This window comes from Punica granatum, chromosome 2 (genome assembly GCF_007655135.1).
Source record: "Punica granatum isolate Tunisia-2019 chromosome 2, ASM765513v2, whole genome shotgun sequence".
NCBI lineage: Eukaryota > Viridiplantae > Streptophyta > Magnoliopsida > Myrtales > Lythraceae > Punica > Punica granatum.
The window spans coordinates 22522488-22540217 of record NC_045128.1 but is presented as its reverse complement, the minus strand read 5'-3'; the positions used below and the strand labels follow the sequence as shown (position 1 = coordinate 22540217).

General features: G+C 38.4%; 2 protein-coding genes across 2 annotated transcripts; both read left to right on the top strand.

Annotated features, from left to right (window-relative positions):
• Positions 1-3893: 3893 nt before the first annotated feature.
• LOC116195070 (26S proteasome non-ATPase regulatory subunit 1 homolog A-like) lies at positions 3894-13372 on the top strand. The gene is made up of 13 exons (XM_031524037.1): positions 3894-4211; positions 5610-5679; positions 7061-7166; positions 7391-7502; positions 7582-7750; positions 8357-8829; positions 8934-9069; positions 9392-9640; positions 9723-9943; positions 10083-10341; positions 10895-11127; positions 11632-12139; positions 12576-13372. Exons 1-13 carry the CDS (start codon positions 4063-4065, stop codon positions 12900-12902), a joined length of 3012 nt encoding a protein of 1003 aa, XP_031379897.1. The 5' UTR covers positions 3894-4062; the 3' UTR covers positions 12903-13372.
• Positions 13373-14793: 1421 nt separating this feature from the next.
• LOC116198007 (60S ribosomal protein L13a-4-like) lies at positions 14794-16969 on the top strand. The gene is made up of 4 exons (XM_031528304.1): positions 14794-15178; positions 16039-16155; positions 16250-16337; positions 16623-16969. The coding sequence occupies exons 1-4, from the start codon at positions 14907-14909 to the stop codon at positions 16764-16766; spliced, it is 621 nt and encodes a 206-aa protein (XP_031384164.1). The 5' UTR covers positions 14794-14906; the 3' UTR covers positions 16767-16969.
• Positions 16970-17730: the final 761 nt, after the last annotated feature.

The window sequence follows — 17730 nt, the reverse complement described above, 5'->3', positions numbered from 1 at the left end:
AAATTGAGGTGCCATTTTTACTGAAAAATATGGTTGACAGGGGTTTTAAAACAAGGTCATGAGGGATCACACGTTATTTTGAAAATCATTTTATACACATAGTCCCTAGGAGGAAAATATCACTAATCATGCCATATTATCTTTTGAAGTAGGCATCGAAAAATAAATACTTAAGAGGGGATACTTGAGGACTTATATGATATGGCTCGAAAATTTGTCTTCTGAGTTTATTCCCCGTACGCTCTTCTACTTAGCCCATTCTCTGACCAGAGATGTGCTTAAAGGATCCTAGACCTAGCCTGAGCCAGAACGAGGTGCTTACAATCACATCATTGGAGCTATCTATGGCAACTGTGGTATTTTAGTCTAACATAAAGGCCATGGGAAATTCGAAGGTACACGCAGTCGAAGGAGTCATAGCAAAAATGCTTTGTTGTTTCAGAATCAGACAATGAATGAGCAACGGGCTGATAATCCCCATGCAGTGATGTTAGAACAACAAGAAGGCTTGGGAAGAAAGGAACCTACAAATCTCGATGCAGTTCTGGCATCCCTCTCCCTTGAAGAGCAAGCAACTGTGGAAGCGTTGGTTATCCAATGAGAATCTCGCCCTCCTGGTTGGGGACGTGAGGAAGGCCAATCACAAGCAAACCCCGCATCAAACCAAAGGGAAGTAGATGTTCATTCAAGGCTCACATCGCCTCAGCTTAGTGATGGGAAACATGAAAGACAACCCACCATGCTACAAGGGACATCAACCCTGACTTCAATTTCTATCGAGAAAGTGTAAAAAAATGGTATTGGAGGGCATACTTCAGGAATTGGATATGATGAAAATAGGAAAATGGTAAATGCCGAACATGAAGTTTGGGATGCCTATATATAGGTAAATCTTTGTTCTTTTTGTTGTACTTATTTCTTTTATTGCATTGGATTGATCATTCTTTCGTAGTGTTTAATGGGATTTGAATGATTTGTTGTCGGCTTTAATATAATGATAGCTATTTTAGTTGGATTTAAGTGGTTAATTGTTGACTTTAAAAAATGTGTTTAAGGTTGAATTGGGGTTGTAAAAAATCATTATAACATACAATTATTAATAATTAGTGATCAATTTTCTTTATACAAGTTCAGAAAGATGCTGGTCAGTTCAGGGTGCGCACCCTCCATCTTTTTGAATAACTGACAAACATATGTGGCAAGATCGTGCCATGGGAAGGATGCACGGGCTGAGGATATCCTTGAGGAGATGGAATTAGAGAAAATGAAAATCAAGGACAAAGTATAGAGAAAAACTTTAATTCGATGTTTGGAGAATCCATTCATGTTAATAATGATGGATGTTCACAGACAAATCAACCATCAGAGAGCACGTCATCGGGAAGGAAAAGGAAGAAGAGTGGCTACGATTTGAATAACATTGTTGATGCAATGACAAACGTGGTAAAGGAGTTTAGAGATGCTTCAAAGATGTTGGCAAATACCTTGGCTATGATAGATAGTATTCAAGAGAAGTTTGTGAGGGTTATATATGCTCTTGATGACATTGATGATTTGATTGAGGATGAAAAGTTCCCTACTTCTCATAAGTTCTCCAAAAATACAAATGACGTACTCATATTATTCGGTTTAAACGAGAGAAGAGATTACAATGGGTAAAGAATTTCCTTTAATACGATTGATAAGGATTTTGTGTTTGTTGCTTTCCAGTATGTACCATAGTATCCGGAAGCTCATCCAGCCCCGACTAATTTAGTTCGAGCAGGTCGGTCTACTAAGGAATAAAGCTTTCACAACATGAATGTTCTCCATTTATAAGACTCGAACTCGAGATCTTACTTAAGGGGTGTCGAACGGCTTGACCTCACCAATTTTAGTTGTGTTTGTTGCTTTTAAGGGTGACGATTGGGGGAATGAGGTAATTCAATTGGTTTTTGATTGCTTTATTTGTCGATGTATTTGGGAAGAAATAGAAGGAAACATTTGATTTTGGGAGTCGAGGCAGCTCTAATGTCAAACGAGCTATGTGGAATAATTTGTTGCTTTGATTTTGGGAGTCTTCACCATATCTCTCTATTTTATTTTCAATATCTGTTATGTTGCTCAGAGTGTCCTGAGCTTTGTTGAGATTTCTCATTTGTGTTTATTCACGTTTCTTTCCCTATTACTTTGTGGGATATGGTAGACACATTCTATTAGGATGAGCTCATGTTCTTTGGCTTTTAGTTTAGATTTGATTTAGCATACTTATCATAGTTTAATGTTAGATTTGATTTTGCAAATGTTCTTATGAATTTTAGTTTTATCTTATGTTCTCGTATCAATAGATTGCATTTGTATTAATTTTTTTTACTTTGTTTAACTTTATTTTTTCAATTTTACCAGATTTGCATTATTTTTATTTTAAAATTCATTTTATACTTATTAAAATCTAAAATAAAAATTAGAATGATTTAAATTCAACTTTTTCTGCTAGAAACTAATTTTTCAAATAATATAATAAAAGAGTACAATATAACTTTTTCAGATTATTTTTTAAATAAATTTTGATGAAAAAATTCACTAATTACATATTAATTTTGCAAATTCTGAAAGGAGGGTATTTTGATCATTTCAAGTTAAGTCCATGTCATTCTATCTTAATTCCTTATAAACAATGACATTGACTAATCTTATCTTATTTTCCTCCAACTCCTTTCCTCATCTATTCTCATTCCTTGCCTATTCTCCATCAATTCCAGTCCTCACTACCAAACATTTCGTTAGTTTTCGGTCTGTCGCTCGCCCTCTTGTATATATTAATTCGGACTACTCTCACGGGATTTTCCCTTTTACATGACGAGTCTTCCATATAAACATTTTGGACACCTCAGTTTGTAGTTGATTGTCCCTTCAAGTCTCCCCATCAATATATACCACGACTTTTTTTAAAAAAATTTCCATGAATAATTTTCAAATTTCCATAAAATGTTCATTTAATTGGATGTTTTTTTATGAGAGTTTTATTCTTTATCCTTTTGTATACACGACAATACCAACAAATTTATATAAAAAAAATCAATCTATCTATATCTATATATATAATAAAAAAGTCTTGAGTTGAATTCTCATGCCGTCACAACGTCAAAAATATAAAACGGAATTCCCTCACATTGCCGCATCATGTTTATATATAAGGAAATATTTGTACTTTTTTTTATTAAAGAAATATGTGCAACTTCTATAATGGCAGCTATATATATAGAGTGATATAATGAAACATTTCACTAGGATTGATCAAGTTTTCCATTTACTTCCACTAAATTTATTCATAGTGTTGTTTCATCCAACTAGGATTTAATTATTTTTCTATGCTATTGCGATCAACTTTAACTGTTATGAGTTGACACAACTGATTATTAAACATTTTGCTTTGCTCCTGTTGTACTGTTGGTTTGCAAAATTTTTATTCTTCGAAAGAACTGCGATCATCTATTGCGATTTAAAAAAAAAAAATCGTCCCTCACCTAGTCTAAAATAAAAACCGCGAAAGCCCTCACAATGAGCAGGTTATTAAATATGAGAACAAGAGCCATATAAGATAATGGGCTTTTTATTTAAAACGCAAAAGCAGTTCCTAACGAAACCGAGTTGGAAAATATCTAGATCTAAGAATAGTACACCCGAGAACTCGGGATTGATTGGCTCGGGACGGCTCGAGTTTTTCGGGTCGGGCGGGTTTTCCCACAACCATAATTCTGAACCGAAACTGCACTTCACAGTTTTGTGCGAGCTCCGCCCTGATTTGTTTTTCTGGCTTGGAGGATAAGCCAACTTTTTCCTTTTTTTTTTTTTTTTTTTAACTCCACAGCAAAAAGATATAAACAAACAACTTATAACAAAACCCCTCTCAAAGCAAAGACAGTATTCTCTCTCTCTCTCTCTCTCTCTCTCTCTCTCTCTATCTAGGGTTCGGAATCAGAGTTTCCATCCGAAAATCCGAACTCTACTCCTGTCCGATCACCGACGGGAGATCTTCCTGATTGATTCAAGGAAGCCCTTGCTCCCGTTCAAGTCTACGCAATGGCGGTGGCGACAATGGTCAGCTCGGCCGGCGGGCTGCTCGCTATGCTGAACGAGAATCACCCTCGCCTGAAGCTCCACGCTCTTTCGAACCTCAACAAGTGCGTGGACTACTACTGGCCCGAGATTTCCACCAGCGTCCCCATTATGTAAGTCTCTCCCCTCTCTCTATCTCCCTTAGGGTTTTGGCTTGTGTCTTGTTGGGTGTGGTGGAATTAGGGTAAGCGTTATATGATCTGCTTGGTTGCTTATAGTTTGAATGGCAAAAACGTGATATTTTCTTGAAATTCGAGTTCGTGTAATGCGTTTTTCTTGTAGAAAGAATGGATTTGAGGTCGGTTTTCTTGAATTCTGGTACTACTGCTCAATCGGTTATCGTTATAGTGAAATATAGCAGGGAGCGACTATTAGAACAATTCGCAAATTTAAAGTTCTTTTTTTTTTCCCCTTCATTCAAGAATTCCCTCAATCCAAAGCTTTTGGATTTTTACTTGGACGTTTGTCTATATATTTTGGGCAGCTCATGTTTAAGAGGAGAATTGGCCTATTGGCTGATGTAAGAATTCTGGTATTTCAAACATGTTGTTTTCGGCACTAGCCTTTTGGGGATTTCTGCTAGTTAGGTTGGACATTGAGTGAATATTGAATATGTTGACCTTAGCTGGAAAGGGAGGGTAGTTTCCTATGGATTGTTTGCATTTTACCGTTTGTTGGATCTTTGTGGAGGACTTTTTCTTATATATAATCTTCAACAAATGCATTTGAAAGGATTCAGTGAGACCTTGACTGGGCAGGTATTTTCTAGCAGGTTGGGCAAATTAGCTATCTTTTCTCCGTCTTGTTCTTTGAAGCTTTGCTTCTCTGTCATCTTGTGTTTCTTTTGGCATATGTGAAGGAGTTTGCACCCCTTGATGGCTCTTTCATTGAGATTATGTTAATCTTCATTCAAGAGGGAGCAATTTGATTGAATACATTGGAATTTTGCAAAATGTTATATACTGTGCAACCATGAGGAGCCATGATTTTCTGTATGGCAAATTATGCCATTTTATGGTCACATCTGCTCCGATTAACGACTGTTTCAATAAGTGATAATTTCATTATATTAGTACTAGATGCATTTTCCCTCTAAAGGTGCTAGTTACACGGATCCTTCTTCGTCCCTTGGTTTACCGGCAACTCTAATTGCCGCACCTTGTAGTATTATTAGGTACATTGGGCTGTGAATGTGGCCTAGACGCTCCTTCTCTTGCATAGATTTTATTGTTCATGCTCTTTTGTCATGAATAGTTTGTCATAATCTATGTTCTAGTGCGCAACTGTTAAAATTTGTTGGAGCAATTCATTTTAAGCCATTCTTGGACACTTGGGTGCTATGCCTGGTTTTTGTAAATTTGCTTTTTCATGAAACTGAAATTTGTTGTCAGTACTTGATTTTTCCCCTCAATCCCCATCTTTGTCTCTGAAACGCTATGCACATCGAAAAGGAAAAGGAGTATTCTGTTGCTGCTTTCAATCTCTTGAAACTGACTGTCCATGTTATCCAGAGAGAGTTTATATGAAGATGAGGAGTTTGATCAACACCAAAGGGAACTTGCAGCACTTCTCGTCTCTAAGGTGGTGACTCTGCTCTATTAGAGTTCTCTATGCATTTTGCCCTAGCTTTCCTTTCCATTTTCTTTTGGGTTGGGAGAATGTCCTTTTGTAGGTGCTCTCTGTTTTGTGCACATAATTTAACTTATTTCATAAAGAGACACCTGGTCAGACAAGCTTTTTCTCTTTTTGCTGTTTCTAAAAAAATGTAGAGTTCTTAAGCTGTTGGGCATGCTTATGTTATTTATGTTACTCTCATATATGAGCAAAGTTGTGGGCAGAACTGTATTGTTTGATGCCTGAAATAGCATTGTGGGAAAGAGTGATATGATATCTTAATGTGGAGTAGCTAGGTATCTTCTATGAGACGATTATCGTCAAATTTGCATGAGTTGCAGAACTTTTATCATTCGATGCCTGAAATAGCATTGTGGGAAAGAGTGATATGATGTCTTAATGTGGAGTAGCTAGGTATCTTCTATGAGACAATTATCGTCAAATTTGCATGAATTGCTAGGTGGTCAATAGCCTAAAGAATATATTGGACCAATTATGTTGAAATTACATTTGGAGAAAATTCTTCTAGTGGGACTTCGTCTATTCGTGAAATCTATTGTTGACTTAAAATAGTTGCTATCTCATATTTGTGCTGGCTGCAAGATAAGCTTAAAATTGTCTAACGTTTTCTTAAATAAAATTTTTGACACGATAAAGAGGATATAATTCAAGTTCAAGTTCAAATTCGAATATACTGTTTAACCTTTGTACAATTTTGAGAAAAAGGACTTAATTGTTTTAGAAATGTTGTTTTTTTGGCCAAAAAATTTTCTATGTTTTACACTGCTCTCAGAAATCTCTTTGGAAAATTTTGTTCTGATCAGAACATTCATTTATGATCGCTATTAATATTTAAATATAATATAGATGTTACATGCATACTCATATCATCAGTTTGTTGGGTGTAAACTTGGAGAAAAACAAGCCTGCTTTGAGGGCCTGATTCTACTGTGTGTATACCTATTTATTTGAAGTGAAGTACTTGCTTGTATGTGATTGGTTAAAAGTACTACCTCAATTGTGCAAACTCATGCTCTCTCATGTGAAGAACAAAGAAGTGGGAAAACTAGGGTAACTTGAGTTTAATATGGGAATAGTGTATGATCTGCAGGGTGTAGTGGATTAATCGCATCATAGGTCTTCTTTCTAAGGACTTGTTGGTTCAATGCACACTTTTGGAAGCTTCTTGGTGCCTTCGCTGATAATATATCTATTTAACCATTCGAATTAGAAAATGAAAATTGTCCTGCTTTCCTGCATGCCCGAAACAGGTGTATTCTAGTGATTTGTCGTCATCTGTTGTTTCTAAGTTCTTCACTTGGCAATCTGATCTTCCTTTCTTTACCAGGTCTTCTATTACCTGGGCGAGCTTAATGATTCACTGTCTTACGCTCTTGGTGCTGGTTCATTATTCGATGTCTCGGAGGATTCAGATTACGCTAATACCCTTCTGTGTAAGAATGACGTCACTTTTGCTCTAAAATTATGTATTGTTTACGATATTATTTTTGGTGAGAAGTAGTTTAAAGTTGTTGATATCTGGTGTCTTTGTAAGAAACAACTCTTGTTCATGCAGCAGCAGCATTGATTTGTATTAGAGGTGTTAATGAGGATTGAGTTTATGTGCTTAAGGAATTTTAATATAGTGATCATTGTTGTTGGATTTTCATTCGTCCAGCTAAAGCAATTGATGAGTATGCAAGCCTCAAGTCTAGGGCAGCTGAATCCAATAATGAAACAGCTGAAGTTGATCCGCGTTTAGAGGCCATTGTGGAGAGAATGCTAGATAAGTATGTAATTGAAATTCTTTTTTATTATATTTTGATGTGCAACCATTGTTCTTTTGCCTGAGATGCTGTTCCTCTGTAGGTGCATCAATGATGGGAAGTTCCAGCAGGCCATGGGCATTGCAATTGAATGTCGAAGATTGGATAAATTGGAGGAAGCAATTACAAGGAGTGATAATGTCAATGGCTCTCTCTGTTATTGCATAAACATCTCTCATTCTTTTGTTTATCGCAGAGAATATCGGCGTGAGGTAAGGATATTGATTTTTCATGGTTCTGCTCATGACGTAAATTGTCATGAGCCATTCACAGTTCCCTTTGGTAGTGCTCCCAGTGTTAGACCACACACTAATTACTATCGATACGCTTTTTTATCAAAATGTGGGCCAGCAGTTATTTCTTACCTGTCAGGGAATAATGAGAACTCTTTGGGCTATAGTGGAAATTTATTTAAGATAACTATGCATAACGTTTTGCTTATTCAGCAGTGTAAATGAATTATTTGTCATGTAGATGCTTTAATTAGAAAGGACTCATCAGTTTCATTGGACTCCTCTGCAGATCTTCCCATATGATACAAACACCAGTGCAGAGTATTCTGCTTTAGATAGATATCCAAATAAATAATGTAGACTTTCCAGAGTTTTAGCCTCTGTTTGACTTTTGACTTCTCTAGTGTATTTCTGATTTTCTTGATTGCCTGATTACTGGGGACCAGAATGCTAGGAATTTAACTGAATTTCAAATTCATATAGTTAAAAATACTTTACTGAAATTAATAAGTTTGGTCATGAAATATGCTACATATATTGACTTGTAGATTTCACATATTTGTTTTATTTCAATTCTCTCTTCAGGTGCAACGCCTTTTGGTCAATGTGTATCAGAAGCTTCCTTCTCCTGATAACTTGAGCATCTGTCAGTGCCTCATGTTCTTAGATGAACCTGAGAATGTGGCGAGCATATTGGAGAAGCTCCTACGATCTAAGAAGGACGATGCCCTTCTGGCATATCAAATAGCATTCGATCTCGTGGAGAATGAACACCAGGCTTTTCTTTTAAATGTGAGAGATCGGCTCTCAGCACCCAAGTCTGGGTCTCTGCAATCTGCTCAACCTGGATCTACAGAACCTTTTTCTGCAGAAAACGAAACTTCTGCTGTGTCTGAGGATGTTCAGATGACAGATGGATCTCATGCTACCGATGGGAATGTGCAACAGATTGATCCATTGGAGAAGGAGTATGCAGAGAGACTGACAAAGATTCGGGGAATCTTGTCAGGAGAAACATCGATTCAATTGACTCTTCAATTTCTGTATAGCCATAACAAGTGAGACGACTAATGTCTTTCTTTCTTTACCATGTCGAGTTTTGGTTTGTTTATCTCATTTCTTCAATTGCTCACATGTTTGAAAATTTCGCTTTTGCAAATAGGTCTGATCTTCTTATCTTGAAGACAATCAAACAATCTGTTGAAATGAGAAATAGTGTCTGCCACAGTGCTACAATCTATGCTAATGCAATCATGCATGCTGGTACAACAGTTGATACTTTCTTGAGGGAGAATTTGGTAAGCCAGTTACCTTACTCTTTTACTCCGTTTCAATATTATTTAGTTATTTTGTTAGAAGGAAAGGGAAAAATAGGAAAAAATGAAAATGAAAGAAGACTGGTTGCTCCTCTTGTTTGGGTGATACTAATAAGAAAGTAGAGGACAAGTAAAGAGCAGGAATGCAATTCTCTTACTATTTGTCTTTTAAGTTTCTCTCTCCAATACTTTTCAAATAATGGAAAATGCACTCTTTAAATGCTTTTCAAGTTATTTCAGAGCCAACTTTTTTGCTTGATTTTCGATTTTGGGAATATTTACTTCTTGCTCTGTATATTCCCAGGATTGGCTTAGCAGAGCAACCAACTGGGCAAAATTCAGTGCCACAGCTGGGCTTGGAGTTATTCACAGAGGCCACCTGCAGCAGGGAAGGTCATTAATGGCCCCATACTTGCCCCAGGGTGGGAGTGGTGGTGGTGGCAGTCCATACTCCGAAGGTGGTGCTCTCTATGCTTTGGGTCTCATTCATGCGAACCATGGGGAGGGCATTAAGCAGTTCTTACGTGACAGTTTAAGAAGCACTAATGTGGAGGTACAGATTGAATTAAGGAAAGAATAGTCAATTTTATCATCTGATTGAAATTTCCCGTCTTAGACGTAAATTTTATGTGCAGGTCATACAACATGGAGCTTGCTTAGGCCTTGGTTTGGCTTCTCTTGGGACAGCTGATGAAGATATATATGACGACATTAAGAACGTTCTTTACACTGATAGTGCTGTTGCTGGTGAAGCTGCGGGTATTAGCATGGGTCTCCTCATGGTTGGAACTGCAAGTGAAAAAGCAAGTGAGATGCTTGCTTATTCTCATGAGACACAGCATGAGAAAATCATCAGGTAAAGTTTGTTACTATGTAAGAGAAGGTGGACATTTTAGCTTTGACCTTAAGTCTTACTGAGTTTCTTGCCTTACTGCTATTTATTCTGTAGGATTTATATCGATTTATTGTTTTCTTTATATTTTTTCTTGTGACAGAGGGTTGGCACTAGGGATTGCCCTTATGGTTTACGGCAGAGAAGAAGAGGCAGATACCTTAATTGAACAGATGACCCGTGACCAGGATCCTATCATACGTTATGGTGGCATGTATGCACTGGCACTTGCTTACCGTGGAACAGCAAACAACAAAGCCATACGTCAACTCCTACATTTTGCAGTCTCAGATGTCAGTGATGATGTTAGGAGGACTGCAGTTCTAGCTCTTGGGTTTGTCCTCTACTCAGAACCAGAGCAGGTTTGTTGCTTCAATCTGTTCCGCGTGTTCTCATAAATTTCCTGACATTGCATGTGACCTCTGTTTCCAAACTGGGTAAGGGGTTGAATTGAAATGGCTTTCAATGTACTGAACTTGTTTCAAGATTCAGCTTATACCTGAAAGTAAATATAGTAGTTGCAATTACAAGATTTTTCTGGTTAACTTGAAGGAATAATAAGTGTGTTAGAGAGGAAAGAGGTATTTGTGTATTGTCTGATGTGATATGCATTTTATGTGGTTTTTTGGTGTACCTAAACTGAGGGTAACCTCTTTTCCTCCCTCCTCCTATGCCACGGTAAGTTGTAACAAACAAGTAAATCAACTTTTAAGCACTTAATTTAATAGGTTTTATTAAATGTGTCACCCTAGTGGATGTTGGACCTGTGGGTGAGCTGGCTGGGCTGCTACTCTGTCCCTGAAACGACGGTTGTTTCTGTCCAGTTTAACAAATGTGGTGTCTGGATCTACAACTTGTATGTGTTTGTGAACTTTCAATGCACCTGGTAATCCAAAATGCAATTCTAAAATGCAGACTCCTCGGATCGTCTCTCTGCTATCTGAGTCCTACAACCCACATGTTCGTTATGGGGCGGCTCTTGCAGTGGGCATATCCTGTGCTGGCACAGGCCTTAGCGAGGCCATATCCTTGTTGGAACCTCTGACATCAGACGTCGTGGACTTTGTCAGACAGGGTGCACTCATTGCAATGGCCATGGTTATGGTCCAGGTTAGTGAAGCCAGCGATTCTCGTGTTGGAGCTTTCAGGTACTAAAGTTTGTCCTAATCTGTAATTCATCATTTGTTTCTGTTTTCTTAGTAATTTCTGAACCAAATTAGAGTGTGTTTGATAACAAAATCAAATTTTACTTTATTTTACTTTATTTTTCTCTCAATTCAACAACACAATCATTACTTTTTTTTTATCTCTCTCTTCAAATTCTCTCATACCTTTTCTTATCTATTATTTAAATTAATTGTTTAATACTAAATTCTCTCAATTATTCAATATATTTTTTGCTCAGTTCAACACCACAATTATTACCTTTTCATTTTCTCCTTCAAATTCTCTTATATACTTTTTCCAACTACTTTTGTCTTCATCTCCTCAAATCAAGCTAAATCAAATTAAATCAAACTTAACTTCATTACCAAATGCTATGTACAACAGCTAATGTCAACTACACATTTTTAATTGATCAATTGATTGAACCACTGCCAGTTTTTGTATGTTGGACCGGTTTTAAAGCTAATGACTTTATCTGCCTTCAGGCGGCAATTAGAGAAAATCATCTTGGACAAACATGAGGATACAATGAGCAAGATGGGTGCTATATTAGCCTCAGGGATCCTTGACGCTGGCGGAAGGAATGTGACCATTAGGTTACTTTCCAAGACGAAGCACGATAAAGTGACAGCAGTGGTCGGTCTCGCCGTATTTAGCCAGTTCTGGTACTGGTATCCTCTCATCTATTTCATCAGCCTGGCTTTCTCTCCCACGGCCTTTATTGGTCTCAACTCTGACCTCAAGGTCCCGAGGTTTGAGTTCCTGTCCCATGCAAAGCCATCGCTATTTGAGTACCCGAAGCCCACCACTGTGCCTACTACAACTTCTGCTGTAAAACTTCCCACTGCGGTCCTTTCTACTTCAGCCAAGGCCAAAGCTAGGGCTAGTAAGAAAGAGGCAGAGCAGAAGGCCAACACAGAGAAATCAGCTGGGCCGGACTCATCGTCTCTGAAAGGGAAATCACACAGCGAGAAGGATGGGGATTCTATGCAGGTAAATACTCCTGTATTTTTTTCAAAAAAGAAAAAGAAAATAAAATGATACATCTAATTGATATCTTCTGCATATTTTCTTCAAGTTATTTTTTCATCCTTGAGTTTGGAATACTTCTCCAGTTTGATAATTTGCAGTACTGATTTGGACATGCTATGTGATCACCAAAGAACAATTCTAGGGGAACTTAGGTTGCTTTTAGAGCTTGTGATTGAAGAAATCTTGTCTGTCATGTTGCCTTCCATAATGTTCGAGATCAGCTCAGTGGTCGAGTATTTATCTTTTCTGCAGTTTGCTTGCATATAAGATTTTCTATTCCTCAGTAGGATTTTTCTAATTTTGACCGAGAAAAGTTAAGTTTCATGGTGTGTCCATATACTATTATTTAATGCAATTCTGCTCACAAGGTTTAACACTATTAATTAATTTCAAATAGGTTGATAGCCCACAAGAAAAGAAGGCCGAGCCTGAGCCATCCTTTGAAATTTTGACCAACCCAGCTCGGGTGGTCCCTGCACAAGAGAAATTCATAAAGTTCTTGGAAGAGAGCAGATATGTACCCGTGAAACAAGCTCCTTCTGGGTTTGTTCTGTTGAGGGACCTTCGACCCACAGAGCCTGAGGTGCTCTCTCTCACAGACACCCCGGCATCCACCGGATCGAACCCCGGTGGGACTGCAAGCGGGCAGCAGGGATCCTCCGCATCAGCAATGACAGTGGATGATGAACCTCAACCACCTCAGGCCTTCGAGTACACGTCATAATCACGAGATCACGTCTCTGTCCAGTTAATTCGCCATTTTCAGGGTCGGTCTGGAGCTCGAAGAAACAAGGCTTGCAGTCTGTAGAGAAGACCTTTTGAACCTGTCTAGGTTCGAGCAGGCAGTCATGGGCCATTACAACCTCTGATCAGAGCTTCTCATGTGATGTCTTCCCCTTCTCGAAGCGTTAATTTAAGATTCATGTACGCACTATTCATTTCGGAGTTGACGTAATTTTTCCGACTTTAAAGACTCAGAAGGGGGAAAAATGGGGCATTGTACTTTGAAAACTTTTGGCTCATAACACAGTTGAACCTGAGATGAATGAGGGGTCCTATCGTGCCATATGTTTTAGCTCGAGCTTAGATTGTTTCCGGAACTGTGATAATTTGTTGTTTTATCGAGGATAACGATTCTGAGAGGAGGCTAGAGTGTGTCGGCGTTCACATTTGATAACAGAAATATTATCTGAATGATTTGCTTTTTCAATGTCTTTGTTTTGAGTTGGGTGCCTTGATGTCTCCAGAAAGTATATTTATTGGCTGAATGCACTCGAAAGATAAACCCCGACAGAATGTTCGGAGTTGGAGTTGCATAGCATTCAGGACCTATCTTACTGTATATATATCATCGTGTAAGATGCTTTCGTTAAGTTCGGATGCGGACTATCTAAATTGCCCACGCTATCGCCTAAGGAGTGACCGCATAGGCCATGACCGCATAGATGTAACTTCAACACTATAAAAACTACTTCTAAGTGGTAGGGGACGAATCATTGATGTGAGATGAACCCAGAGAAGGGAGTTCTAGTTATATATTTTAAAGAAATGGGAAATCAAAGTAGGCGATAGGATAATTGCTCTGGTTGATTCTAATAAAAAATAAAAGGAATAGACCGAGAGTGCTAATAATACTCGAAATTCAGAGATCAAAATTCAGCTTGACGATCTAGTAACCTTTAAAAAAAATGCTAAATCCTCTCCCTCGAAATTAGCCTAATGATCCTCCTAATCACCCTAAAAAAGACACATGGCTGACTTTGGGTTTCTATAAGTCTCTTTAGTACTTCTCACTTTTCAATATCTCATGTCAATTGGAAGAATCTTGAATCTTGATGGGGTAACAAAAGCACGAACTGGGCACTGAAAAAAAGATGAGATTACAGCAAATATAACCATGGCGAACATCTGTTGCTTCATTTTGTTTTTATTTAGGATTATTCTTTCCAACTCAACTCTATTGATTAAGTTCATTACGGGTAAAATTCTTCTTATTTTTTTTTAATGTTTTCGTATTCATTTTTTTTTTGTCCATTTCAATTCCTATTTAGTGTCCTTCGTGTTTACGGTTTCTCCACTTGCTTCGGGCATTTGATCTCTTTTTCATTTTTCAAAAAGTACAAAATGCAAGATTTGTACTGCATTTAAAATCGGACCAATATCAATAAGATTTTAACAAAAGTTTAATTCAATTGGAAGTCACAACTTCCATTTAAATTTCAAATTCTTATGCAAATTCTTTTTTTTTTTTTTATAAATAATAGATTGCACGTTTTAAATTGCATTCCAAACAATATAATTCATTTATAATTGAATTGAATTCAATTGAACCTAATTGAAAATGGACTGAATTCAAATCAGTTCTGACAAAAAAATGGAGTCCAAACAGGTGAAAAATAACTTATGGTTGGGTCCAATAAATGAAATCAAACCTAAAATGATTTCTGTTATTATATATATATATATATATATATATACACACACCAAAATGCAACATTGTTCTTCAAGCCCAATATATATATATATATATACACATACTGGGAGAAAGAAAAGAAAAAAACTAAAAGCCCAAATAAGAAATTCTTTTTAAAGCCCTGATCTCATATATATAAAATTAAACCCTAATAATCCTCCTCTTCTTCTTCTTCGGTCCACCCACCGCCACCCCTATAAACCCTGAAATCAGCCTCTGCTGCTGCCGAAGAGGGAAGAGAAGAAGCAGAGAACGATGGTGTCCGGCTCAGGTATCTGTGCAAGGCGCGTGGTTGTCGATGGCCGGAACCACATGCTCGGCCGCCTGGCCTCCGTCCTGGCCAAGGAGCTGCTCAACGGCCAGAAGGTAGTGGTGGTCCGCTGCGATGAGATCTGCCTCTCCGGCGGCCTCGTCAGGCAGAAGATGAAGTACGCCCGCTTCCTCAGGAAGCGCATGAACACCAAGCCCTCTCACGGCCCCATCCACTTCAGGGCCCCCTCTAAGATCCTCTGGCGTACCATCCGTGGGTAATTGATTCGAACAAATTCTCCCATAACCATACCTCCTCCCCGCCTTTCTCCTCCTTTTATGCCCGCGGAAAATTATTCCTTTGGCTCAAACTTTCCGGAAGATTACGTCTTTGCCACTATCTTCACAGTGATTGATTCAGTGTTATTCATTCCGATACACGTGGTTCGTGTACATTTCGTCATTTTCCGATTAGGAGAAGACTGGGTGAAAAATGGGAGAATATGTGGTTGAAATTATTGCTGCATTGATTCAATTCTGAAGAAGAATTTTGATTTGAGTGTTGAGTATCTTTTGGGCTTATTGGGGGTGTTGTTTGGCATTTGAATTTCGGATATGACACTGTTTGATTCTTCTCGAAGGTTTTCGAAGAAACTGGTTTGGGGGAGTTATAAATTAAATTAAGAAAGCTTGGAGCTGTGCTGAAGTTTTTTATTTCTCTGTGTGTTCTTCTCTTAAATGCTGAGGATTTACTAATGTTCGATTTGCTTTAGTCGTAATGCCTGCCGAGGCATTAGTTTATCATCAGTACTGTTCTTGCCAGGCTGAGTTGCACGTCGGGAGATACTGAGAACCTGTTGAAACTTTGCCTTTCTAATAATGTTCACTTGGGTAGCTGATCATGATAAAGATTGGTCACTGACATTTTGTATATCACTCTGCCGGTAGTCTATGGTTTATAGGGTCTAGTTTGAACTGATGAGTTTTAACTACTTAAATCTCGATGATGAAATCCTGATAACTCTTTTTGCATTTTCTTTATTTGGATCAGATGTGCGCGTACTATATCTTTCATATTAGTTTATTGCATACATGTTTTTAGTATAACTAAATTATCTGGATTTTGTTCTTCTGTTAGGATGATCCCTCACAAGACTAAGCGTGGAGCTGAAGCCCTTGCCCGCTTGAAGGCATATGAGGGTGTTCCACCACCATATGACAAAATGAAGCGGATGGTCATCCCCGATGCTCTCAGGTAAGCCCTTTTGATACATCAATCTTGGTATATTCTATTCCCATTAGTTGGCTTTGTCTACTAATAATGTTTTTTTTCCCTTTTGAATGGTAAGGGTTTTGAGGCTCCAAGCTGGACATAAATACTGCTTGCTGGGTAAGCTTTCATCCGAGGTTGGATGGAATCATTATGACACTATTAAGGTGAGAATTTGGTGTCTCAGTCATCGTTCTCTCTAGCATGTGGTTTGTACTGTGAATCTTACAATCGAAAAAAAAATCCATGTCTTGGCTGTCTTGACCCTGGAAATTTGCTTGTTTATTGTTTGTTTGCACCGTGATAACGGTAACATTGTTACAAATGCTGTGCAGTCTTCTGTTTTGAATCCGAATGTGATTCCACTGCTAGTGCTATCGCTCTGCTCCAGGGCACTACTGGTACTTGGCAGATCTCATATTCAGGTCTGTTTCCTGCTTCTGCCTTTGCAGGAACTTGAGAGGAAGAGAAAGGATAAAGCCCAGGTTGCCTATGAGAGAAAGAAGCAGTTGACGAAGCTGAGGGTTAAGGCCGAGAAGGCTGCCGAGGAGAAGCTTGGTTCCGCGATGGAAGTCATTGCTCCTATCAAGTACTGATTCAGTGATGACAGAAGTAATTGAAGGGAAGAGGATTGCGTCATCTCTGAAATTTTTGTTTTTCAATTTTGATTCCCAGCTGTTGGTTTTTGCTTATTCACACTGAAAGATTTTTTTATTTTAACATTATAGGGAAGTCATTTCCTTTTTCAACATTATTGATTTTCTATTCTATGCAAGGACCCAGTGCTGCTTTTTCAGTCCTCATAAGCTAAATTCACCTCGAATAGATTCTCCCCCCCTTCTCCCTGTGGACAGAGGGAGAACAAATTTGGGCAGTAGTGGCTGGTCGAGGTTGGTGGCGACCCTGGGGCCAGGAATGGCAATGGGTCAGGTCAGGGCAGGTATTTGACTACCTTGACATGGCCTGCGCCCTTGGGCCTCATGCCCCACCTGGACTGTGCCCTGCCTTGTGCGGGTTGGACGAGACACGGCCTGACCTGTTTTGCAGGGCAGGCAGCATTTTATAAAAAGGAAATGATGAAAGAAAAAGGGAAAAGCTTAAGCACAATCTGCACGGAAGGTCGATGACCAGATTAAAATAGTTTCCTCGGTTTCTTCTGGTGCGTTTGGTTTCAGAGTTAAAGTATTTTGATTGTAACGTTCGCTTACCGACTGGAATTCTTCCAGAATGAATGTACAGAATAAAATCTTTACAATGCTCTCGAAAAATACAACAAAATATAAATTACAAATGGTCGAATCCCAGTCGACTCACATTCGGTTATTATTCCTCTCCAACTCACCGTGAGTTTAAGGAAAAAATCGAAGAATTGAAATTCGATGTACGCTCTCACTGAATAGAGCGTTGGACCCTGTGATCGATGATTAGGGTGTTGAATCCTAATATTATTCGGCCTAGGGATCAGGCTCGACTTGTATGGCAAACAAGTGCAGAAAGATAATACGCAACATGTTAATAACAGATAAAGTATTTGTTATTGTCAAGTGTACGTGATTTAAC